General features: G+C 40.5%; 2 protein-coding genes across 3 annotated transcripts; one reads left to right on the plus strand and one right to left on the minus strand.

Annotated features, from left to right (window-relative positions):
* Positions 1-8,686: 8,686 nt before the first annotated feature.
* gadd45gip1 (growth arrest and DNA-damage-inducible, gamma interacting protein 1) lies at positions 8,687-11,317 on the plus strand. Its single transcript, XM_078269311.1, has 2 exons — positions 8,687-9,107; positions 10,738-11,317. Exons 1-2 carry the CDS (start codon positions 8,707-8,709, stop codon positions 11,027-11,029), a joined length of 693 nt encoding a protein of 230 aa, XP_078125437.1. The 5' UTR covers positions 8,687-8,706; the 3' UTR covers positions 11,030-11,317.
* Positions 11,318-11,569: 252 nt separating this feature from the next.
* On the minus strand, positions 11,570-26,659 carry LOC144529939 (tetratricopeptide repeat protein 39A). 2 transcript variants are annotated; one of them, XM_078269310.1, is made up of 18 exons: positions 26,388-26,659; positions 25,510-25,614; positions 24,860-24,991; positions 24,418-24,476; positions 21,208-21,275; positions 20,915-20,979; positions 19,970-20,069; positions 19,805-19,870; positions 19,614-19,722; positions 19,413-19,480; positions 18,213-18,272; positions 17,225-17,386; positions 17,009-17,100; positions 15,336-15,456; positions 15,128-15,239; positions 14,517-14,631; positions 13,783-13,899; positions 11,570-12,499 (listed from the first exon to the last, which is right to left on the minus strand). In XM_078269310.1, exons 1-18 carry the CDS (start codon positions 26,420-26,422, stop codon positions 12,391-12,393), a joined length of 1,695 nt encoding a protein of 564 aa, XP_078125436.1. In that variant the 5' UTR covers positions 26,423-26,659; the 3' UTR covers positions 11,570-12,390. The 2 variants fall into 2 exon arrangements, with proteins under 2 accessions (XP_078125436.1, XP_078125435.1); XM_078269309.1 differs by having other exon boundaries at positions 19,611-19,722.
* Between the last annotated feature and the right edge of the window lie 267 nt (positions 26,660-26,926).

A 26,926-nucleotide genomic window follows, 5' to 3' on the forward strand; every position in this document is an offset into this window, starting at 1 on the left:
TTACAGGACAACACATGGCAAACATGAACAGCAACACACTGTGTCAAAGCAGCCACATCTACTACACCAGCAACAACACTGAAGCCAAACATCAAAACGGAAGGAGATTAGTTACCAGATCTACTTTATAATCAAGAACTATAACCAAATCGCACATCTTATTGTCCAAATGGCCTATAAGTGTAACTGTTCATCGGCAGTACTTTGAGTTAACCCACAGCTGTAGCTGACTGGATTGAGCTTTCTCCAGGGGTCTGCCTGACATGGATGATCTCTGCCCACACCTATTTGGTTACTCGTGATTCAAATGAAAAAATCTGGACTATCTAAAAAACACCTTAATGTGTTCCCCAGGGAATAAAAACGCTCTGACCTGCAGCGGGTCACAAGTATTATGAATAGACTAACACATATTGATAACTAACGGATGAAAAACTAAGTAAAACCTTTTTTCTGGCACAAATACAAGTGGACTGCAAATATTTTTACCAATAAAAAAGGGTGAAAAACATTACAAGTTCAAACTTTTTAATCAACTGATGGTTTTTATTATGCTTTATTTTAGGGGGTGCTGCAGCCTCCTCATCACCACTACCCCCAGCATCCATGGAACTGAGGCCAATAAAGACACGGCAGACTCAGGCCAAATTGTCAGTTAGTAGATGAGATGTCGTGCTAGCCAGACATGCCAGCCAGACGGCTGGTGTTGCCTGAGGACTAGAGGAACTATTTAATGTGCCTCTGCAACCCAGCTGATTCACCACTACACCATCCAGTCTAATCGGTTTCTGTTCTGGTGAATCACTCCAGGTTTCCTTAATGGAAAAGCCAAACATACTGCTCTAACATTGGGTGACAAGGGCACCTTGGGTTTGCAGATGTTCACGCAGATGACAGATGGCGCCGGCGTAGCTAAGGGAGCAACGGGAATGATGTCTGCGCCAGACTGGTGCCACATGCACTCCCCCTCCCCTTGTAGCTACTGCAGAGTCCCCCCATCCCAAAATCTCACAAATGAGGGGCGTATAGCTGTATGCATGAGTCTGTAGGCTACCTGTGTCTGAATATCTATCTGAATGTGAATGTGCACATGCAGTGACTCAGCACCCTAGGGTCAGGGCTTGAGGGACAGCACAGCTACAACTCACTGTGTGTCCCATGTGTCTGGATTATGGTGTTCCAAGTTCAATCAGGCGGCATTGTTCCGTTCAGGAACTCAATGTTCTTACAGAAGGTTTATGAGGTCAAATTGACCATTCGCTAAGTCCCCTCCCCTTACTTAAATACAGGTGCTACACTTCATCTGTGAAGATTTCCATTTTCACAAAGCACACGTGCAGTTTATGATAACAATGGCAGATTTACTCAGAATTCTTAATAATTTAAAGGAAAAAAAATGGATCCTTGATTTCAGACAAAGGTAGACAAAAGCAAGCTTGTCATCTTTTGCCGTAGGTTTTGCGGGCTGAAATGATAACTGCTGCTGGCAGGTTTTATCAGTTTACAGTTAGCTGCTAGTGCTGCCTAACGCTACCTAATTAAGCTAACGCTAGCTCCAAGGGTAGGCTAAAAAATGCAGTCTCCGGATGGCTTAATGTTTCAAGATAACCCTTTCTAAAACAAGAACCCTATAAATTTGTACTTGATGGCTACATGTTATCGTGTTATCTACTGAGGTTAAAGCTACAGCCAAAAAGTCAGCATCCTCATTAGAATATTCATGTAGATGGTACATGTACATGTACATGGAAATAAAAAAACAGCACTGTTGTTGTAACGTTATTGCAGAATAGAGCTAGTTAGTCCTGGTATTATAAATGTAATAAGAAAAGGTAAGATTTAACTTTTTTTTGCTTTCTTACATAATCCCGTTTGGCTACTTGGCTTACATACCTGTTAGTGTACGACTATGTTTCACTTTTATATTACAAAAGAAAAAGCTTCCAGCATAAGGACTAACTGATTTGTTTGGCAAGTGTAACTCGGATTTGCTACTGTAAACCTCCCCAAATCCCAGAAAGAGCAGGACAGAGCCGCTAACTTTAGCCTAAACTCTTATCCACACAGTTGGAAAACACTGTTTGCAGTTAATGAAATGCACCTTGGCCTTACTGTAGGTAGTAAGCTAGCTAGCGGGACATGCTAATGTTTGTAGCTTAAGTTAGAATAGATAAACACTTTCTTTCATCCATTCCTTACACATTAGCTTGTGTGTTGTTGTTTTTTTACTTTTAGAAAGGCTAAACAATAAGACACTACCCTCCACAGTATTAATATCACTACAGTCCCATAAACAGCTTTGGTATGTAGAAAAATCCAAAGCTTAACTGCAATGGCCGTGCGATCCTTGTTACGCTTTCTAGGCTACGATTGAATCGTTAAAGAAGGGCTTAGCAAACGGTAAATTTTTGTCTTTAGACCGTGCGACTTTTGGTGAATCTATAGGAGCTTCGTTGTGCCAAAAGCATCTCTCTTTCACTCTCTGAGGTGTAAATCTCTTAAGGTGGCTCTGACTGTGCCAACAAGGAAATGAAACTCCAGCACTGTAAAGGTTTCTGTCATATTATCCCTAACTGCTCTATCAGTGGTCACTACTCTCGCAATTTGGCAGCGAGAAAGCATATTCAGTGCATCTGGCAGGACATTTCATAGAAACCAATGACATTTTACAACAATGCCAACTGGAAGTGAAAACAGTAATAGCTCTGTTGACCAAGTGATAGAGGTAGCACTTATAGCCCGACGGTATCTAGTGGAGAAAGCCCAGTGATTAGATCATTTGGTGCCCATGTGCAGAATTAGACATTCAGTATGGCACTCAGTCATTTTGTGTCATGAGAGCAACAATACTGGTGCATTAGTATAATGTGGAATGATCTCTCACTTCAGGCTTGATTGAGATCTATCAACAAAAAGAGGAATTTGATTTAAGCCTCAGCTCTTCATGCAGACAGATTAGGAGCCCTGGAACCCCAGGAAGAGAAGAGGAGGATGGCTGTGAACAGGTAGAGCTGATAATTACCTCCATTCATCTTCACTGGACCCCGGCACAGCTTTATGAAGGTGCATCTGAGTACAGGCCTGCATTTGATGAATCTCCCCTTAAATTAGCAGCCACTGGTGGATAGAGAGCCTCCATCACTCTGTACGCTTCCATTCATCATCTCATTAGGACCCTGGGCTGGGCTGTACAGACCTGAGGACTCCCAAAGAGAAAGGAGAAACAATGAGCTCCATCATAACAAAACAATTTTTGAGATGTTGTCGTTGTTTACAAATCTGTCTTTTTTATTTTTTATAAACCACAATCTGTTCAATTCCCAAAAGCCATTTGATCATTTGTAGGAAAATCCTAATGTATCAGGGGCAGAGAGTGGCACAGTTGTTTACTACCGTGGGACTCTAGTGCCATTACAGACCTGGAACAAATGCCAAATCCTTATGTAAACCCAGTGGCTGAGTATGATTTTAGGAATGTGCTTCTCTTCAGGTGTTTACATGAACGTGAGATATAAAGATTTGTGATGCAAGATAATTTAGCTAAAGTGTTACAGCCATTATGTGGCAGGAGATGCAGTGGGAGTCCAGGGAATCCCAGCTTGCCATTTTTACTGCACTCTTTGCTGCAAAGTGAGCAGAAATAAAAGCTCTCTAGTGGTTACTCTGCTCCGCCGCCATGGTCTCTCCATCACCCCTACACCCAGGTGGATGAATCTTTCACAAAGCCACAGCTACCCTTGCATGTTTCCACAAACTCAGTGGAGAAAGCAGCAGGGCAATGATGCCCCCCCCGCCCCATCCCACTCAAACCCCCGGTCGCGCTCCAAACGCATCACTAACTGGATCTCCATGTGGTACATCCATTACTGTAAAATACTCTACTGCTCCCCACTGAAAGCTCCCTGTCCTGCTCTGCCCTCCGCTTTCCCTAGCGCGCACGCACGCACACACACACACACACACACACACACACACACACACACACACACACACACACACACACACACACACACACACACACACACACACACACACACACACACACACACACACACACACACACAACCCCCCTTCATAAGACCGCTTACGCTGGCAGTTCTGAATTGGGCTAAGTCCAAGTTTAACATTAGTGTGTGGGGGGGCTTTTGGGGTGTTTAAAAAGCAGCCTGCGGAGAGCTGCAGCAAAAAAAGAAATCTGCACGTCTACACTCCTTATTGCTTTGTTGTGACCATGATGGCCTTTATGTAACCACAAATTGAGCAATCAGGAATGCTATACAAACGTGCAGTGTTTACATGTTTCAGTTACCTATGGGGAATTTGTATCCGTGTTGCCAAGGACAACATTAGTTACCTTTGGATTATTAATTTTTGCAGAAAGCTGTAATTTATCACCCGCGCTCTAGGGACTCGTCTTACCAAGGAAGCTTTGCTTAGCCTTTTTTTCCTCTTATAGTTTGTGCAGTGAAGCCACAGTGTTCTGTCATTACCAGGAAACGGAGATATTTTGGGGATCAGCTCTCGGTTATTTGGGATTTGTTCTCATCCCTTTTTTCTGGGGAAACGCTGACATATCTAATTTTTGGTGCCAAAATTCTGAGCAAACCCCTGTCATTGTTAAAGGCCAACAAAGGAGCGGTTCATTTAGACTCAATTTATTATGATTTCTTCTTTGTGTCAACAAATAGTAACACTGGCTTGGCAAATTGCTTCATAGGAAAGACAACACCAAACCTTGGCTCTCTCTCTCTCTCTGTCTGTGTGTGTGTGTGTGTGTAAGAGAGGGAGTATTTTCATTATTTTTTTTATTAATATTATTTCATTAGATTATTATTACAAATGATGGTTACAACAAACTTGGTGGTTATTGATTAAGTAACAACTGACAAATAAGTATTTATCACATATTTATATAAAAAAGGGTTTATTAATATTATAGTAAAAGGTTCCTGTAATTTAAGCATGAATGTAGACTGAAGTTCAATTAGTCAATGTGTCTTTAGTTTAGTTTATATTATGTAAACAGCTATACAAATGTCAAAGATGACACTGAAGCTGCAACTATTTTCACCATTTATGGATTATTCAATTGGTCGATAACATGTCAGAAAATAGAGGGGAGAAGGCTTTTACAACTTCCCAGAGTCAAATGTGATTTTAAATTTAGAATTTTACATTTAACAGGATTTGCTGCTTTAATTTAACAACGAAAGCAGCAAATCCTCACATTTAAAAGGCTTGAACAGTTGTTGGAATTGTTGCTGGAAAACATATTTAAACGATTAATTACTGAGAAAAATTTTCTGTTGAACAAAGTATCAACTAATAATTCAGCTCTAGAGGACACAATAACGTCAATAATAAGTCATATTTCCAAAGATGAGTCAGGTGACTAGAAGTGATACACTACTACCAACAAACCATGATTCAAAGAAATATAATAATTATATAAGAAACAAAAATATATAACAAAATGAATAAGCTTAGACTTCCAAAATTAAAGGCTTTTTATAGGCCTATCTTATTATTTAACGTTCAAAATTCCTGGCACCACAGATCCTAAAGGAACAGGTTCTGATGTTGGTGTTAAACCTCAGCAAGCCCATGTTGGCAACACTAGCTCTGGGGTGCAGGAGTTTCTCCAACCGTATAAGGGGGTCTTTGAGATATTCAGGGGCTCTACCAATAATAACTACTCTCTACCACCACTAATGTGTAGCACCCACCTGGGAGATGCACGGCAGCCTTACGACGCCAGACGCTCACCACATATCAGCTCGGCACAGAGGGAGGGGAACGTGTTTTTAGTGGTAGGGGAAACCAGAGCACCCGGAGAAAACCCACGTACAGTGCTGCTAACCATTGGGCCACACTGAGTTGTTCTTGTGAGATTCTATCTTTCAAGGGTAAGCACCTAAACCATTTAAAATGTTGTCTGCCAACATGTACTCTTGTGTTTAAGCCTAACACAACCCCTGACTAACCTTATCTGAGAGATCTGTCTTTAAGTGACCAGATGTAGTTTTGGACATCTGACCAACAACGAAGGCCCAAGTGTTGTGCTGTGCTTGTTCCACTTAGAGAATACCAAAATCTCTCAGTCTCATGCAGCTATCCTCATAACCAGTGGTGAACGAAGTATTCAGATCCTTTACTTAAGTAAAAGTACTAATACCACACTGTAGAAATACAAGTAAAAGTCCTGAGTTGACAATGTTGGTTAAGTAAACGTATTTATATTAGGGCTGTCAATTGATTAAAAAATGTAATCTAATTAATTACATACTCTGTGATTAATTAATCGAAATTAATCACATTTAACAATTAACGGTGCCTGAACCGAAAACAGAAGTAATAAAAGAAAAGAAAAAAAAGGGCACTACACAACAGTTGGTGACATTAAAGAACGGATTGTTTATTGCTAAGGCCATATGGTCAAAATGAAATGATTTAATAATAATGTATAACAATAACAATAACTTATTTCACTAGTAAATTGCTGTTGAACGACAAAAACAACCACCAGATGGGAAAAGGTAATTTACAATAACTTCAAATGCACCACGAGGCTGTAGTTTACCAGTTTCATTGAACGCACCGTCTGTGTTGTTTTCCGACGGCAGCTGCAGATTGTTACATACCGGTGTTGAATCCTCTACAGTAAAACACAGTCAAACTTGACACCGTTTAGCGTTAGCTGTCAGCATTTTAACGTGTTTAATCCAGCTACTAGCTAGCGGTAGGCTAACGTTAGCTGCTGTCGAGTATAGTGTTAACTAGCGTCATGTGCAGCGGTGTTTGTGTTTCAGAGCATCAGAGAGAAGCGCAGACATATCAGTGGCACCAGATTTCGGTAGCCAGGGTTGGCAGGAAGAAGATTTTTACAAGTAAATGTTCCAATTAATAATCCAGGCAGAACATTCTCGTCTCCCTCCTTCATTTTACAGTCCAATGGTGGCTAGAATGGCTCCGGGTCAAACGTCAACATGGAATGGATTAATCTGCGTTATTTTTTTAACGCGTTATTTTGACAGCCCTAATTTATATCATTGGGAAAATGTACTTAAAGTATTAAAAGTAAAAGTACTCAGTGCAGAAAAATCCTCACATTTTGGAACCTGGAAACGATCCAAACTGTTCTGTCAGTCAACTAAGTGTTTAATCTGCTAATCTTTTCAGGTGGATTTATAGGCCGTTATATTGTTGGGTAGTTTAATTTATAATAAAACATATTTTATAAAACTACACGTGTTCACAAATCTTAATTCGTAAAGTAACTAAAGCTGTCAGATTAATGCAGTGGAGTAAAAAGTACAATATTTCTCTCTGAAATGTGCCGGAGTAGAAGTAGAAAGTGGCAGGAAAAGAAAAGACTCAAGTAAAGTACAAGTACCTCAAATTTGAACTTAATTACAGTAGGCCTACTTGAGTAAATGTAGTTACACTCCACGACAGCTCATTACATTCAATACAAATATACAGCTCTATACGAATTAAACACCTCTGTAAAAACAGATGCAGTAGAGTCATAATTCCGGTGAGCCTGTTCTATATAACTTCCCTAAACATGTATTAATACACCACCCAACCCTCCTACTCACATCCTCACTCAGAAATAGACCTGTCATCTTGCCACCATCCCCTTATCGTCTAACTGCTAACAAGCCTATTTGCCTGTGACTGACGTTGATGTGATCCCTGAAGCCCCGGGCTTGGCACCAGATCGCTCCTATAAGCCAAATTAAACCTCTGTCATGCCCACACCCACCCCCACCCCCACCCCCACTTCCAGCCTGGTGCTACCCCTGCCATGGGAACCCTACATCTTTAATGACGATGGAGAGCCCCGCTCTCTCCCACGACACAAAAGCGATGACATCTGTCTCTGTAAGTGCTGCACTCCAGAGCAACCCCAGTTGTCCTATCTCCACTTCTTGTTTGTTGAGGGAGGATGGAGGCTGCTAAAAAGGACGTTTAAACAAAAGGTCCTCTCTTTCAAAAGGTTTATTGCCCTACTAACTAAAGTTTACTAAGTGCCCGAGCACGAAAGTGCCAGGGCCCAACTGTCAAATGTCTTTATGATTAATCGTTAGTCTATGCAGAAAACAATGAAGATTGTCCATCACAATTTCCCAGACACCAAAGCAGTCTTTAAATTGCTTGTTTCTTTATACAGTCACAAACACATAGACATTTAATTTGCATTGATATATATTTAAAAAAAAGAGAATTTGGAGAATTGGTATTTTTGCTTTAAAAACAATGAAAAACAATATAGCCTGTGAATCAACATTTTTTGTCAAATGGTTGTTTATTGATCAACTAACTGATTAATACATTCATTCTTTCGACACTATCATTCTTTTAAACAGTTTTTTTTAAATGTCATATGCTTATTTTCTAATGTATTGTATTTAATGTCTTAATAAAATCACTTTGAGCTGCCTTTTTGTAATAAAACGTGCTATATAAATTGTATGCCTTGCGTTTCCCAGTAGCCTAACCAAACCCGGTCAACCATACGGCCTAAATGTAGATATTACAATGTTTAAACTGTAACGTTACCAACATACCAGAGCACTGCCTCCTGATCAAAGACTGTAAAGCATGGATGTGTTATTATCATCAGCATTATTATCCTGATGAACAGGCACTGCGGTAGTTACCTCTTTTTTTTACTCCGGGTCCTTTTGTGGACGAGCAAAGATGGCGGCGTCCATGTTGTGCAGGAGGACGGCAATGTTATGTAGGACTTTAAAGGGACTTTCATGTTCGAAAACTGTACTTTCTGCGAACTCTCAAAGTGGGGTTCTATTGCAGACGGCGTCCTATAACCCCAAACCTTTAAAGCTGAACCTCCGTGAGCCATACTTCCCAGACAAGGACAGCGAGAAGACGCCGGAGTGGCAGAAGACGGCCCGGTATGACAGGAAGCTATTCGGTCGCTACGGTTCAGCGTCGGGTATCGACCCTGCCTCGCTGTGGCCAAACCATGAGCAGCTGGACAAGATCATCGCAGAGGAACAGGAGTGGCACCCTCCGTTAGAGGTAATGCGGAAGAACATTGAGGCCAAGGAGAAGCAGGAAACCGAAAAACGGCTGGCAAAGTAAGTAATGCTACTGTAGCTAACGGTGGTGCGCCAATTATCGGACAGGTAGCTGGTACGCTGGTCTGTTTACTCTTAATTTCATTTGAGTGCCAGCACGGGTAGTATCAGTTAGATACATGTACTGCCGTTATGTATTGGTAAATATGTGAGTCACAAACTGGGGCTAAGAGAATATAGGGGCACGTTCAATCTCAAAACGGTGTGTACCGTTTTGCTACGGTTTAAGACATGTTTCGTCGGAACGGTGTGAAACGGCTCTGAGATGTTTTCTTTCGTTTAGTGGCTGTGTCACAGGTGATAGCCAATCAACAGAGACGTGTATGTAAACTCGTGGTAATTAAAAGGCAGAGCGCTTGCGCACACAGCAGGGTGTTCAACCATAGTGTTCAACGTGGCCCAGATGAACATAACCAGCAGCAAATCCAGGCAGAGGATTCATCCACACTGAATTCAACACCAGCTGATGGAGGAAGAGGATGCTTTCAGCTCATTCACAGAACTTCAGAGCTTAATTTACACTGATCAATTATGGTATTCATGTTTTAAACCTACAACTAAAAACGAGCCATGGCCATTTTTAAAGGAAGTGTTAGGTAAAAATAAACCATAAGAAGTACTCCAGAAAGGTAGCATAGTTGGGGAACTCACAAGAGAGATCAGACATATCCTGAATTGTCTCCGGGATGGATCAGGCTCCAAACATGCTGTGTCCTATATTTCCCATAATGCAACTGCATAGTATCATTAGTTATGGTTGTTAACATGCTACTGCACCTGACTAGTCAGAAAATGTCCATCAGTTTTCCTGCGTGGTGGCTTCAAATGTCTTGCTTTTTCTGACCAACAGTTCAAGTTCCAAAGTTAATATTCAGTTTATGTTCACATAAAGTAGCAAATACTTACAAATGAAAAGCTGCAAAGTGAGAATTTGAGATTAGATAATGCTATATTCTTCCCACAGCGGGGGGATTTGCAGTGTTACAGCAGCAAAGGGGATAGTGCAATAACAAGAGGTACCAAGATATATCAAGATATGATAATGATAGCCTAAGTAAACAGTAAAAAAGTTAAATAACAAGTAGAGAGGCTGAATATTTCCTATTTACTGATTTCAGTACATACCAATGCACAGTTCAGTATACATTGATATTGCATGAGTGAGTTAAATGTTTGCATAAAGAACGATTAAAACAATTCTCCAATTAGCAAAATAGACAAAAATGATGCCTTTGATCGACTTTTTTTCTCTCTCTCTCTCTCTGGTTGCAAATTAGCTGTCAAGCTAACCCTGGCACATTTAACCTTAACGCCAATGTTAATTAATGTGCATTGTCTCAAATAATCTTAAAAATAAACTAATTTATGTGTATGTATTATTTGATGTATTTTTTTTTTTTTATATGGACTGGGCGACTAGTCTTGTGCTAAAAATAAATTAAAAAAAAAAAAACATAAGAGGAAGAGTCAGGGAGATAGAACTAATTCATCCTACAAGGACGAAGAACTGCAAATTCCATGGCAATCAATCTCATAGTGGTGGAGCTATAATCTGAACCAACCGACCTGTTGAACAACTGTGCATGATGCAGCACATTAACATGAGTTATACTAATCTTTTCCATCACAGAGAGAAACTCCTAGCAGCGAACATGGCCAAAATGCCCAAGATGATAGCGGACTGGCGCAGAGAGAAGCGGGAAACCAAGCAAAAGCTGAAGGAGGAGAAAGCTCGGCGTGCAAAGTTGCTGGTCGAGGCCAGAGAGCGCTTTGGCTACGCAGTGGATCCCCGCAGCCCCAAGTTCTTGGAAATGGTTGCTGAAATAGAGAAGGAAGAGAAGAAGAAGAAGAAACTAATGAAACGCAGACTGAAAGAGGAGCAGGTGGTGGCCCCGGTCACACCTCCTGCTGCCTCCTCATAGTCTTCGACGGAGTCATTTCAGACATACAGAACTGCTGGGGCTTGGTCTAACTACTTAATGAGATGGAAGGTGTGCTGCATAATACAACTCACTGGGACATTTGTGAAAGAGTATCTGAATACCAGTTTAGATCTTGTGTTACCTGATGGTATCTGTAATGGCCTGGATTAAAGAAAAACCCCATCCATGTTTTTTTTTCTTTTGTAAAAACAACTCTAAGCATGTTATTTTTAATTACCTCTTTATGTATTTAGCGGTCACTGAAATAAATACATTGCTGTACAGAAATGTTTAAGATTATTTTTTGGGCATTTTTAAGACTTAACGGGACAGTTTAATACTGGAAAGGAGAGAGAGAAGGGGGGAATGACATGCAGCAAAGGGCCACAGGGCTGCGGTAAGGACTGAGCCTCTGTACATAGGGCGCACACTCAAGCAGGTAAGCTACCCAGGCGGCCAAGAAATGTATGTTTAAAATATTTTAAAAGGACGATAAATATTACAAAGTAATTTTGGCATCATTAATGACAAAACAGACAGTCGTATGTAGAATTTATTTATGCAAAAATATTTGTTAAACATTCTGACATTTTTGGAAAGTGCATGCACTGTTAGGAATGTGAGTTTGAATTTTGATTAATTCAAAACACACCAAGACGGTGAGTGAGTTGAGAACAGCAGTAAACGGTTCACCTCTTTAGCCATGGCGTGTTGTACTCGTATGCATCTCCGTTGCAAGCATACAGAATGAGGGATGAATGAATAGCATACTGGCTGCTGACTGTGGGGCATACATTTCTTCAAGTCAGTTAACCATTTTCTAAATTTTTTTTTTATCTTAAAACACCTTAGATCTTAACACCTTAAAATGTAGTCATTCCAAATCTGCACAGTATGCTGAAGTAACTTAATTATGTAAAAATCATATAGCTATTTTAATTTAGTAAATTATAAAGTCATTACTATACATTTCATCAAGTCAAAATGTCTTACACTGGTTGTGATGCTTTTAATCAATTGATTAAAATGTAGTGTTTAATTTATTCTATGTAAACCGTGATAATATCAAGTGTACTGTATATACACTGTCCCTCAGTTCACAATGTCAAACTGTTAACACTTTTATGATCTTGGAAGCCAGTCTGGGCAGCCCAGGCTTTTGTAAAACAGTCTTTACCTTTGTCCAATGATATGTTAGTGTAGAAAGTGACACAAAAAGGTATACCTGAACACAGTGATAAAAAAAACAACAACAACCTCAACATTCACTTGTTGAAAATGGATATGTTTTAAAAAAAACTGGGGCTAAAACAGCCATAACTGTGAGGGAAATGGAGAGTCCAGTGTGAAGAAATGTCCTCCTACATATGAGTGTCCTCCTCTTCCCCGGGGTCAGCCTTGAGTTTGGCCAGAGCAGCGTGTACCCTGAACTGTGTACGAGACTCCATCGAGTAGTCCTTGTAGTTGTGTCTACAAGTCAGTGGAGGAAGGTTAAAGTGTGAAAGGATTAGTGTTGGTGTTTTATTGAATATTACAATACATTACATTTTTTTTTGTGAATTCTCACAACTTGCCTACTTTACTGCCTTTTATCCAATGGGAGCAGAGGGTTGATACACAATGTATTAGTCTTCAAGAACCCATTTTATTACCGCAGTGAGTGGATAGCATTTGTTGTTCTGTAACAGGCAGAGAGCGACCTCTAGTGTTCCTGTAGGGGCTATGCACTAAGTAACCATAGAGACGGTACTCTCTGTACATTGTGGGACCATCCTGTCCCAACAGTCCAACCAATGACTTTGTTGGTGAAATAATGCTAATTGCAACAAATACATTATATTACATATATATTGACTAAGGTATATTAGGAAAAATAACGTAGGATAAAAAAAACTTAAAGTAGTAGTGTAAAAAAAAAAAGGAACATTTTACAGCAATAGTAAAATATTCATATTCACTTTCTTGCCAAGAGTCAGAAGAGAAGATTGATACTGCTCTGAGACATGGGAGTGGTATTGATGTTTTCATCCAACTATCTTCAAGACAGCAAATAAATATGTATTCCAAAAATATCTTTTTCTTTGTTAGGTATTTCAAGATTCCTTTTATTGTCATTTAGGAAAACACAGAAATGAAAAGCATGAACGAAATAATGAGCATGACTCCTTTTAAAAACGCAGATAAAAACAGACAGACACACACACACAGACACCTTAAATATATAATATTTTGTTGGTCATTCATATTTTTAGGTTTTTGTTATGTTAGTAAAGTACATAACATTTCTGTCCAACTGAGTGCTGTTACTTCACTCCTGTCACTTTCTAATAATAAAGCACTCATGGTGTTCTTGTTGTTATGTGTTGGGCAGAATGTCTGCTTCGACAAAACACAAGAGGAAGCCAAAATGTGCTGCTGTGTGAGGTAGGAAGTCAGCTAAATAAGGGCTTTGATTACACATAACCCCCAAAATGTTTTCTATTACAAAATATTAACGTGTACCAGCACAATAATCCATGCAGACAATGTTGTGCCCCCAAATGCTGCACATGCAAGCTGTGCAGGCTGCTGGTTTAGACTATTAGAAGCTTTTTAACTCTAATTAAAGCACTGCATTTCTGTCATTACAGTCTATGGGCACAAGAATACAAATGATATTCGACTTTGTCATCTTGCCGGATCTAGGTGGCAGGATTTGACAGTGTCTCTGATGCTGTATGCATCAATGAAGCTGCTTCAAGGGAGTAACTTACTTGGCCTTGTGCAGTAGTTTAATAGCCTCGTCCCTTCTTCCTTGGTCTATGTAGAGCAGACTGAGCTCCACCAGAGAGTTAGGCACCAGGTAGTGGTCAAACTTGATCTTCTTTTCACTGAGTACACACACATAAAGAAGGTGAACTAAGTGCAACTGTAATGTTATTTAGTGTAATATTTATTTTCTTTAGCCATGTAGACAGCTTAGTCAGAATATTGTATTGTCAGAATAAGGGCAAAAACCGGAATAATATGTTCATGTTAACGTAGTCATTATCAGTGTGACTTAAACAAGAATGGCTGTCATTCTTCAGTGCTATGTAAATATTCACTGTATGACTTGATGGGTGAGTTGAGAGGAAACTAAGCAAACAGTGCATTGTCAATACATCCAGTTCAGTGTTTACTTAAATGTCAGAAAAATATTGAGTTAAGATTTTGATACAAGATAATCAAAAACTAAATTAAAAAGTCCATTTCAGGATGACTTTGGACCCGTTAATAATTTTAGTTCTTATTGGGAGAATGGCATAGCCTACTAAAATTTGAAAGTTAAGTGGTTTTAACTTGGTCTAAATGTTCATGTTCATCCATGTTGCCAAAAACTGCATCCATGTTTTTACATGCAGTGCACACACACTGATGTGTCTCTGTTCACAGAAGATAAATGGTTTGTTGACTTGCATGCCATGTTAGCAGGGAATAACTTGAAATTAAATCCACTGGAAGTCACCTGGAAAACACTTTGTTGAAGCTTTCCTCAGCAGCCTGGAGGTGACCCTGGTTCTTCAAACACAGACCCTTGAGCAGGTGGATCAGACAGCGGTCATCCAACGAATACTCGTTTTCTGTAGAGGATAGTGTCAAGTTATCTCATTTTGTCTACAGTTATATTCTAGGTTGTCTCACTTTGCTAGACCTTCCTCCACAGCGCTGCGGAGGAGGGTCTGGCTAGTCCACACAGCATTCCGGGATGGGAGAAAAACGTGCTGTGGTTTATTGGCATTTCTTTAAACCAATCACAATCGTGCTGGGTGGTGCCAAGCACCAGGCAGAGCCACGCTGACGCTGCAAAATAGCCTCGGGAAGGAACTTGTTTTGGTGGAACGTGTATATTCAAAAGTTGTTTTAGTCGTGCAAAAGAAAACTCAGATTGGACAGATAGTCTAGCTAGCTGTCTGGATTTACCCTGCAGAGATCTGAGGAGCAGTTAACCATAGTCCTCATAATTCCACCGGAGTTTAGAATGCCAACACAAAGAAAGAGGAAGGTAACGGACATCCGGCCGAAAAGAGTGAAATCCCGGAAGTGGCGTTTGTTCTGGTTTGGGATAAGTGCTATTACCAGGAGACTCCAGCAGGGTGCGTTCTGCATCCACCAAAGTCTGCATCATGCCTTCAGTCAGCTCTGGTCGTTTGCTGATCATGCTGAAACCGTTCCACATGTACATCATCTCCTATAATGAAACAGTGAATACTGTTAGATGGCTCTGTTAGTCAAACATATTTACCATTGTGTGTGTGTGTGTGTGTGTGTGTGTGTAAAGCTTTACCAACACCGGCACTGGTAGCCTGATTGGGCAGCGAGCCTTGTAGCGTCTGGCTTTACGGATAGCAAACTTCTCAGTCGGGGGAGACTTCCCTGCTATCTTCTGCTTGAAGGTGGGCACTTGTCTAAAGACACAGGGACATTAGTGAAGAATAATTAGGAAAGAAGACATGAGTTCTGAATTAGGGAGACAGTGCCTAAAACTTCTGCTACTTCCTTTTAAACCTGCATTTATTTATTTATTTATTTATTTATAGCCACTTGGAGGCAGTGTAAACCACACAAATGTGACATATTATCACCTTACACCAAACATGTTAGCTAACAGTTGCGTATTTACCATGTACTGTAAAAATAATGGACAAAGCTTCCGGGTCTGAAAAGTGAAACCAATGCCTTAAACCTGCATTTAACTTCCAGTAGAAGGTGACTCCACTGGTTGAAAAAGAAGTCAGTTTCCATAGAAGTCTATGGGAAAATGACCCTACTTCTCACTTGATTTATTACCTCAATAATAAGTTTATGGTCTCAATCGCTAGTTTCAAGTTTTCTTCAATACAGCAGGATGTTCATTTTGTAAATTATGGTCCCATTTATTTTAAAATAGACTATAAGGCAGGGGATGCTTTAGGGGCCTAGCTACACGCCGACCTGTCAATCAGGACAGAGGCTTAGCAATGCTAACCATGGCACTGGAGATTAAAATAGCCGTGAATTTGTTTTTGGGTATTGACCGTGTTTTTCTTCTTAAACTTTGACCCTCTCACTGTGTGTTTTCACTTCAAAGTTTTTGGTCTTCTTTAGCGTTCTACCAACCAAGCTAGCTAGCTACCTCTAGCATTAGCTGGTAACTTAGGGGAAAGCTTGCAGATTTTCTGTACTGCCGTACATGCAGCTAAATGGCGCCAGTTACCCGCCGTTTAATCTCCACTGGATGACTCAATTAGGAAGGGTTGACAATCGGCGATGAAGGCCAAACTCGAGGCTTCAAAACGGCAGTCCACAAACCAAGGGTTGACGCCAGTGATGCTATGTCCACTACTTTTACAGTCTATGGTATTTACACATCCAGCACACATGGAGCAATATTTTCATTTGGACTCATGCTTCGGTCCACCTGATGAATTTAAGTCCAATATTAACTCTCTTTTAGCTCCGTTTTTGGTCTCCACCAACTCCTGAGGGAAATATCAATGCACCACTATGTTCACCAGCTAGTTGCTAACTTTTGTTTGTGCCGTTTGATGCTGTGCAGGTAGTGTACAATGGCTTTATCAGAGCTTTCTCGCCAATAACAGCTGCCTCCTGCTGCGGGAAACCAAGTTGATGAGAGCGGTGAAAGTAAACCAGAACGGTTACGTTTTGAGTCGTGAAGACGTTAAAGTCGTCCACGTACGAGCGGAACTTTGTGACATCACACCTCGTTTCAAAGCCAAATGTGGTTCAATTTGGAGAGTTTTTAGTGAGGTAATACACTTTTCGGTGGAAAAACTACATCAGATAAAAATTATTCAAAGCAAGAGTATTTTTATAGGTCTCAAAACATGTCTGCAGGGGACCTTTAACAACTTAGTTACATCCTGAAGTGTTGTTATGTCTATGTTGTGAGTGAGTGAGTAAATATGTGGTATATGTTTCTGAGATAAATCATGGAGCAATTACAGTGTGTGCATTTACCTAAAGAGCTGGACCTCGTCCTCCCCAAAAGGCCTGGCCTCATCTTCAGCCAGCATGCTGAGGTAAGCAGCTTTCATGTAAACATACATGGCCTAGCAGTGAGAAACATAAAGTAAGCATTCACACATTTCGACAAGATCGACGCACAGCTTTCTTTTGAGAGATCATCCAACTAAATTCCCACTGATCTCCTCTGGCCCGTCTGGTGTTCTGTACCTTGGACCAGCGGCTCTCCTGGCTCAGCAGGTCTGCGTAGAAGTACGCCATCTTCCACGCTCGCTTGTAGGTGAAGCACCACATCAGCTCCCAGTAGCACATGTGGTGGAACTGCTTCCACGCCTGCTGGGCCTTGCAGCCATCTTCAAAGAGTGCCACCGCCTGGCAGATCATTGACATTACATCATATAGAACATTAACAAGGACACGCAACAGTGACGCCAGGGGCGGAGCGAGGGGGTGGCTTCTGGGGCTTCAGCCTCGAACGTTTTCTCAAAATCCCCTAATCTTATACGTTTTTAAAATAACTGTGTCATATCCTCTCAGTCTTTGTCTGGACTGGCAAATCAATAGAGCAGAAGTTATATGTTAATGAAAATATATCATTCATTCTGTAAAGTCTACTTACTACTAAAAATATTTTTTAAAGATTAGTAATGCTGCCAAATTCCTACCCTACCTATGTTATGTAATTTCAAAATAGAAACATCAGACAGTTGTTGCGTCTCTTTAGATGGCAGGATTGAGAATGAATCATCCTCAACATCTGTTGTGTTCAGGTTTCAGAATGTAGAAGACAGTTGGAGTACAATTAGATACAAAATCGGATGTTGGCTCTCCAAAATGATCCTTTTCCTTGGCAACTATCATGTTTTTCCCAAATGATGTACAGATTTTATGACATTGTATTATCAAATGGCTTGAAAACTAGTGCATATAGCTGCCGTAAACCCCCCCCCCACCCTCCCAGGTTTGGCCTGAGCCCTGAAGGTTTACAACGTCTGGCTCCGCCCCTGAGGGAAGCTGCTTTGGAGGAATGTTGTGTAATTGGGTGCTGGTCTCAAGAAAGTATGCAATCACTTATGATTATTTACATTTTGTCATCTGACAACAAAATGCTCTATTAAAGAGATTAAATGTACAGGAAATATAACATCAGTCGTCATTCTTCCAAGCCCTACCACTGACACATTTCATCAAAACACACCTCATCAATGTTCCCCCTGATCTCTTCAGTCCTGCCTGCAAAGAAGAGGAATATTGCTCCCTGGACAGAAGAAAAAAATAGATTTCAGCCTCCAGTGTTGCTCAGTATTACATGTCAATCTGCTGTGTGTTAACTTCTCCTCTATCTGCAAGCAGACCTGTTGTTTAGCAATTACTCTTACCAATGTTTAACCAAGTCATTTCCATTCTGGGTCGGTACACATTGTGTCAGAGCTTTGAGTTTGTTCTCTGGGATGGGCAGGCATGTAGGGAAAAGGTGGAGTGGAAACAGGTATTATGAATTCACAAGAATGTGAGTCAAGTGGAGTGGAAGGAGTGATGGCCTGAAGGTGTGCAAGTTCACGTAAAAGGAAGGAAAGAGGATGTAAGGATGCAGGGTGCAGAAGGGGCTGCGTGAGAGGAAGGTGGAGTGAGTATCAGATGAAAGTAATCAGGGTGGGGAGGATTCTGAGTGTGTGACTGGACCATAAAAAGAAAAAAAGAATATATATGAGTTGAAGGGAGGGACTTGTAAGAAAGAGCTGCCATACTGTGAGACTCAAAGATGGTGTAAAAATAGAAAGAATAAAAGGGCAATGACGTGAAAAAGTTGAATTCATTGCCAATAAAGGATCATTCGGTTTTATTTATTTAACTTTTTTCCGACTTCTTTCTATCAATTATGACTTTGTACTCATTTTACCACTCAAGCTAACTGCTGAGATGTGAAAGCAAAAATGGAAATAAAACTAAATATTCCCTCTCTGCTCAAAAAAAACTGTATGTGTGCATAAAGAGAGCACATATGGTAATTCAAAGCTGCACCAGGAAGTTGCCCAGTCTGACTTCTTTTAATTCGTGTTTGCGCCACGTTCCGAACATTTTACAATTACTTTGGTGAGTACAATGTAATCAATGTCTATCATTAACTGATAGAAACAATGGCCCAAACTACAAAAAAATAAGATGAAAAAAAGTAAAATGTCAAAATAAAAACAAAACGGAGTTATCCTTTAGAAATTTTGTACTTCAGTTATTTATTACTGCACTTCCTTAAAGTTCGGGCCCTCGTAAGAGACACATTAAAAAAAGAATGCTCAAAATAGATGCAACGAAGGCAGTGATATTGAGACTTTTAGCACTTCAGAGCTTCCTGGAAAGTGATGTATCCTGTAACCAGATGATCCTTGTTGCCACTCACCCGTGGGTAGCGGAGACGGAAAGGTTTCAGCAGCCTTTCAGCTTCAGTCACGTCTCCCTCGCCTGTACCTGAGAGGACAGAACGGAGATACGATACATATGATACATCGTACCGACATTTTCAATGACAGGATATTACCACACGATCAGAATCATCTGAATCTCCGATGCTTGTGATGCTTTGGAGGGGGTACAGCACTACCTAGGATGAACGTGAGAAAGGTGTAGTAGCAGAGCACGAGCAGAGCGCACAGCATGGAGCGCAAATTCATCCCAGTCGCACCGTCATGCAGCAGAGACAGACCAAATTCCTAAAACGGAACCACACATGTAGAAAACATCCATGAGTGTGTCAGTTAATGCATAAATGGAGGAATTGTGCATATATCACACCTTGTCTCCAGAGAAGCCCGCAAACTCTAAAACTTTGAGTATCCGTGGAGGAAATAGCGAGAGTGTCTGTGAATAAAGAAGACCTGATAAACTGCATGGTAGTCACACACGATTACACACCATTATAGTCAAACAATGGTGTTTGGGGCTGCTTTTGTGACGTACCAGATTAAACGCCCCTATTCCAAATGATATTCCTCCCTCTAAGTGAACGTGGCTGGGTCCTTTGAGACAGTTGTGAGATTGTATGAAGGAATGCAGTTCTCTGGATGAAAAAAAAGGCATTTATGTCAATTGTTTAACAACACAGCTCAGCATAATGACCTAATACTGTATAGCAGTGATCTTCAACAGGGGGTCTGCGACCCCTAGGGGGTCCTCAGAGTCATTGCAGTGTCAAATTATAAGGGCTTTTTCCTTTATTAGAGCAGCTGAAAAATGACAGGAAACGCAGGAGAAAGAGAAGGGATGGCATGCGGCAAAGGGCCTCGGGTCAGAATCGAACCCAAGCCGCAGCCAAGGTTTGAGCCTACAGGGCGAGCCGCACGCCCTACCGGGTGAGCTAGAGGTCACCCCACGTAATGACATTTGACTAAACAAAAAAACCCATCTGACTTAAAAGGTTTCTCCAGTGATTTACTGTTGCACTTACACATTGGAATTGTGTCAGATACAGATTTAAAAAAGAAAAAAAACGATCAAAATCTGTGCAGCAGAGGCCAAAATATCCAGACTTTCAAGCTCCAAAAACACTTGTTCCTACATTTCCCATAATGCAAATCAATAGCATCTTTTAAGAACCTCCTTGCCTGATACCCCACATGCCCAGTTTGTAAAGGAGACTTTCTGTTATTGAATCTAAAATGAGATGAGCCTGATGATGTCACTATGACATCGTCAGGGCTATTTTTTAGACAGTTTAGAGAGTTTGCTCCAAAACTACAGAAGGCAAAACTGGTGGAGTGCCCCTTTAATAACCTTACAAATTTTGCAACTGCGAGAAGAGTGGGAAATAAATATTGAGATAATGTATACAGCCTTTTTGTTCAATAAAGTTAAACACCACCGACTTTTACTAATTATACACCCCGTTTCTCTCTCATTACTTACTTGTAAATTAGGTAACTGTTTCGTACTTTGATCCCTCCTTTGATAAAACTCACCATGTTCTCATCCTGCAGAAAAAAAAACAAGGGAATGGGTAAATTTAATTGAGGTGCTTAGATTATCATTCAAACAAATATAAAATGGCCTAAGTGGAATGTTCGTTCCATATATTTGCTGGACACTTCCTAAATAAACACAGTCTTGATAATGTGGAAACTGTGGTGTGCTGTTACGTTAGATATACAGACATATACAGTTCATTTCTACGTTTTAAAAATGGGATTAGCCTACTGCACCTGTAGGAAGGTGAGAGCGGCTCTTTGGAGTTGGCACTCTGCGTAACACACTTCGGCGTGAAGCTGCACTGCAAAAACACATGCATAAACATGACACATGAAATAATAAACAACATACAGGGATCAAAATCAACAAGCAATAAAGCATCAAATTGTTTCACTGCTACCTCATCATAGCAAATAATATGGGAAGACCATGTTTACGTATGTTTTAGCCACACTAGCTGCATGGCTTTAGGGATGCTCCACTTGTGTATTTTAATGCTTTTACATGTCTGAAAAAAAAGGTGAGTGCTAACAACAGTTGCTAACAAGTGGCTAAATGAGACGACAGAGGTTGTCAGGGGGACATTAAACGTTACTGCCACTTTAGAGGTGGAGATGTTGAAGTCATGCAACAGTGGTGTAGTTTGTTTATAGCCTAGAGTTAGCTTTTTACTTCCGAAGGTTGCATTTACGCTTTATAATTCATAAAAGTGGTGTACATCTGTGAAGATTGTCCTGCTGAACAAATGTTTAAGTACCTCATCCCCCAGGGACCACTCCTCTTTATTTTCTGTCAGTCGGTTGGTTAAACACTTTTGGCCGAGACTAAAATATCTCACCCACTATTGGGTGTGTAGCCACAAAACTTTGTACAGACATCCATGTCCCTCCTTATGGGGAATTGCAATTATTTGGTGATGTCTGACATTTTATTTAGTGACATAATAATTTCAAAGGTCTTTACTTGTGCAATACTTTGCAAGTTTATGACCAAATATCTGCAAGTCTAATGACATTCTAATCAGCCTGAGCAGTGCTTTGAGTTACGTGCTAATTAGCTAATGTTAGCATGCTAACACACTCAGACGAGCTTGTTTTAAATACTGGAGCACCACAAGGCTGCGTGTTGTCACGTCTGTTATTTTGCAATTCATATTAATGACTGTAGACAGCAGCAATGTTAATCTACCTAAATATGCTGATGACGTGGCTTTGATTGGACTTCTCACAGAAAATAATGCCGCACATGAGAAAGCTTACTTCAGCCAGGTCACTTTACTGCAGGACTGGTGTCAATTGGAAATAAACGTGGCAATAACAAAAATAATATATTATAAATTAAAATTATAATACAAATAAAACCAAAGAGGGACCAGTAACATCACCCCTGTTGTACTTAACAACCAGCCTGTGGAAGTAGTGGAACATTTCAAGTACTTGGGCACAACCATGGATCATACCTTAAGTTTTAATGCAAACTCAGGGAGTGTTTTTGAAAGAACCAACCAACCAGCACCTGTTTCTAATCAGGAAACTGAGGAGCTTCAGTGTTAGTCAACACATACTTGAGATGGCATACAGGGGCCTGGTAGAAAGTATTTTACAGTTTAAAGTGCTCATTTTATGCAAATTTTCAGGTTCATAATTGTATTTAGAGGTTGTACCAGAATAGGTTTACATGGTTTAATTAAAAAAACAAAAAAAAAACATATTTTTGTCGTACTTGTCGCACGTTGCTGCTAGCCTAGAAATCTAGAAGTCACACGTGCGCAGTACCTAGGTAAGGACTACTAGCCAGTCAGAAGCAGAGCATGAGGGCGTGCCATGCTAGCAGCTAGGCGAGCATTAGAACGCGTGTTACAAAGTGACTCACGTTCATCACGGAAGTAAAGGCTGGACTACAATAGAGCTGTTTGGAGCAGTTTGTCAACAGTGTTTTCTGTTGGAGATGGTAAGTCCCTTTGGGGGTGGACTTTGGGCTTTTTCAATTTGTAAACCTATAACATGCACAAAAATATATATAACACAATAAAGGAAAGGGAAAAAGCCAAAAAGCATAATATGAGCACTTTAATATAACAGCTTGGTATGGCAACCTGAACGTAAAAGACAAAAACAAGCTTTCCAAAATTGTTAAAATAGCAGGGAAGGAGATTGGCAGGCCACAGAAGCAGCTCAATGATCTATTTGACAGTGTGGTACTCAGGAAGGCCAGACAGATATCTATGGATGCCTCACACCCACTAAACTCAGAGTTTGAGTTGCTTTTGTCTGGCCGTCGATTCAGGGTCCCGAGGGTGAGCCGGAATATTTATAAAAGGTCTTTTGTTCCCCATGCCATAGAGCAGTGTTTCTCAAATGGGGGTACGTGTACCCCTAGGGGTACTTTGGAGGACTGCAGGGGGTACGTGAGATATTTAACAAAATGTTTAATAGTTAGTAGGCTGTTTTCCAGAACATTTTTCCTCTTTATGTAGTAATATTTTTTTTCCTTACTTCCTTCTTTCTACCATCTTTTTCGAAGTTTTTGTCTTTTTTACAGTTTTTGTCTCCTTTTCTCATTTAAGCATTTCAATGTTTTTTCAGTTATGAGACTGTTTAGTAAATCTATCGCTGACAGCGCTGTACTGTTCCTGTTTATATACACTTTTTTTTCTACAGAAAATGATTAGCGCTAGTCAGGGGGTACTTGGCTTAAAGAAACAATTCAAAAGGGGTACATTATTGAAAAAAGTTTGAGAACCACTGCCATAGAGGCACTGCATGCAAAATGACTGCTCCAGAAAGGGCCAGGTATTTTAAATATGTTCTCTTGTAGGCTGTATCCTACCTTCTTTCCACCTGCTGCTGCTTCTGCTCATTGCACAATTATTATTTTATGTTTAATGGCGTGTAGTATTAGTGTGCTGTATGTTTAATGTTTGATAATATCCAATATCATAGTTGTGTTTAAATGTTTTGGAGAAGCCAAACACAAATTTCCACCAAGGTGGACAATAAAGTCTAATCTAGTCTTAATTTAGATGGTGAACATGGTAAGCTTGGTTAGCATGGTTAGCATGCAAATGTTAGCATTTAGCTTAGAGCACCGCAGTGCTTGAGCGGCTCCAGCTTCAGAGCGGTTTTCTCTAAGGATGTTACATGTCAGTGGAAAATTGTGAGTCTGCACAAAAAAAAAAAGTCATTACTGTTGGATAGAGAAGTTGATAACATCAAGAAGATTGGCACTGACCGTTTCAGATAGGCTACTATAGTTTTTTTTTTGCTATCAAACTCCATTGAAAATGTGCGGGATATATGACATAGTGAACACTCAGACAATTGGACATGTTATCCCCATTGAAATAAGGAAAATTAAAACGTAAATTAAAATTACGTACATTTTCCCTTTGCATTTACTGTTTTTTTGGGTGGATTAAGAAGAGAAACATGTAAGCCTTTTACCTTCAGTGAGCGATTCCCCTACCGACTTGTTAGTTAAACCTGGGGACTTCCGTCGAAACCTGAAACACCAAACAATACCTCAGTATCAACAAAAGGAACGGCGTTAGTATTCGTGCAAACCACATATTTGCTGACATTGACAGCAATCATCCACGAATTGCATGTGCCCATTTTGGCAAATTATCTTAGCAGCTGCTTTAATGGCTTCTCTCATGCAAACGCAGTCAAATTGGTAGTATGGTCAGAAACAGTCCATGTAAATGCAATCCTGTAAATTTGCCTCTTATGGCTGATGGACTGTGGAAGAAGAGTTGACAGCATGTGAGAGAAGAAAGTGTTTTAAAAGATGTGACGACTTTTTTTATTATTATTCCAGTCTATGAAATGAGTGAAACGATATGCTTAAACCTGGTGAAAAATACTATTCATGTGACATCCTGACCTCTGGCACACCTCCGAGGCACTCTTCATGGTATTTCCTGCATTGCTGATGTCATCAGGCTGGAAAGTCATCATGGCCTGCATTTCCAGCACTGTGGCGTAGATAAGAGCATGGTACATACTCTCATTCACTCTACATAGGAAACACGGAGTGGCAGGATCAACATTATACACTGGAAGCAAACAGAGGCAATTTTAAGAGCATAGCTACTGTATGACCGGCGCATTTTCCTGCTGAGAAAAGATAAGAGCAAATGTCTGGTTCTCTTTATTCTTCCTATCGCCTCTGCCGTCCCAGGCCGTCTTGTGCATGGTGTTTATTTTGTAGGGTTGCCTTTCGTTGGCTGTTGAAACAGTCAGACGTTGGGCGTCAGCTTCAGCAAACACTTCATATCCTGGAGAACTGAAGCCTATACACAAGGCCCACCCTCGTGTAATGGCTGACAGGAAGCACGCTACTTCACAGGTCACACCACAGTTTCTTCTTCTTAACATCACCCGAGACTAAATTCTGCTGACATCATACTAAAAGATACCACAGTGAATGTGCTAAAAGGTGTATGCAGTGCACTACAACCTGAAAAACCCAGACTGTAACAGCTGGTTCAAACCTGTGTGGAGCCAAAAATGACTCTGGGATTATTCTGTTACCTTGGCCGCAGCCTCTCCAGGCTCTCATTGAAGTGGTTGTTAAGGAAGAGATCCAAGGCCTCCATGCACTCATCCAGGCACTCTTTCAGAGTCATCTGTGAGGAGCTGCCGCACAAACACAAACACGGATCAAAGCGTGCACACAGCAAAAGCACTGAGCCGTGTGCTGTGGGGGGGAGGGGGGGAGAGAGGGGAAATCAGCAGCACACTGATAGACATACAGGATCCATGTGTGGTGCAGGTATGAAATTCACAGCAAAGAGCGACAGCATGTATTTAAGTTTGCCTGAAGTTTAGTTCAGTCGTAGTCACTAAACACATGATGCAATAAGAGCAGCATCACACAAAAGCAGCATCTGTGTTGTCCTTAATATAAAATGATGATATTATATATTAAATGTCCTATTCCCCACACTTTGCATCAACATCCATCCAGGACTATACACCTGCCCATTCTATATATTTCGCACATTCTGCACTCAATCCATTTAGCCTGTTTTGTCTAATGTTAAACACCTATTTTTTTTTTTTTTATATTTCTTTCTGTATATTTTGTTTATTTCATTAATGTTCAATGTCTGTTTGTTTATGTATGCACCAAGGCAAGTGACACCTTGTTAGTGTCACTTACTTGGCAATAATCGTTTTTCTGATTCTAACTCTGATTTTGAACCCTGCTATAAAATAAAATAACGTTTCCTGGTGCAGCAGAGAGTGAATCTATATTATTATTTCCTATACAGGTTTTCCTTTTTCTTTTTACCATTTCCCCAAATAAACAGAATCCTACCAGCTGATCCAGAAGGCGAAGATATCAAATATTTAGGGAAAAGACAACTTTTTGCGTGTCACTAAACTTGGAAGTTGCCTGTACTCACTTTTCTGCAGCATTTGCGTCTTTCCCATTGGACATGTTCTCTCTCTGGCCGGGTGGCGGTCCCCAACACCTGTTAGGCGCTCAGCAGTACTCAGCAGTAGTTCAGTCAAGATGCATTGACCACTTCAGCAGCACACTGAAACCAACAAGCTACCAAACTACAGCAGTTACATGGAAGTTGGCGTCGACTTGCCTGTTGGTTAAATTCAAGCAAAGTGCTCCGAGGTAGAGGCATGAGTTCACCTGTAAAGGATCCGACAGTTGGAGTGAGCGCAGTGGAGGCGCATCTGACTCCTCCTCTGTTACATCACTGCCACGCACACATTAAACAGCGGGGATCACAGGATCAGGTGCGAGCAATAAGAAAAGTATTTATACAGATGATTTTTTTTCAAGGAAATGTGATTATATAGCCTACCTTTAAATTCAATCTTTTTTGGTATTTATTGTATTTTTTTAATTTATTTATTTCTTTTTGACTTTCCTCTTTTCTGACTGCGTATTTAAGTACCTTTAACTTTATTTATGTTATGTCATCAT

The sequence above is a fragment of the Sander vitreus genome, chromosome 15 (assembly GCF_031162955.1).
Source record: "Sander vitreus isolate 19-12246 chromosome 15, sanVit1, whole genome shotgun sequence".
NCBI lineage: Eukaryota > Metazoa > Chordata > Actinopteri > Perciformes > Percidae > Sander > Sander vitreus.

What these genes read in the sequence shown, in the direction of transcription:
- gadd45gip1 (XM_078269311.1), top strand. Translation starts at nt 8,707, where the DNA reads ATGGCGGCGTCCATGTTGTGCAGGAGGACGGCAATGTTATGTAGGACT. An exon ending in ACCGAAAAACGGCTGGCAAA is followed by an intron (nt 9,108 to 10,737) that starts GTAAGTAATGCT and finishes TTTCCATCACAG; the next exon opens with AGAGAAACTCCTAGCAGCGA.
- LOC144529939 (XM_078269309.1), bottom strand. Translation starts at nt 26,422, where the DNA reads ATGTCCAATGGGAAAGACGCAAATGCTGCAGAAAA. An exon ending in CCGCTCTCACCTTCCTACAG is followed by an intron (nt 20,980 to 21,207) that starts GTGCAGTAGGCT and finishes TTTTTTCTGCAG; the next exon opens with GATGAGAACATGGTGAGTTT. An exon ending in TTCAACAAAGTGTTTTCCAG is followed by an intron (nt 13,900 to 14,516) that starts GTGACTTCCAGT and finishes GTGTGTACTCAG; the next exon opens with TGAAAAGAAGATCAAGTTTG.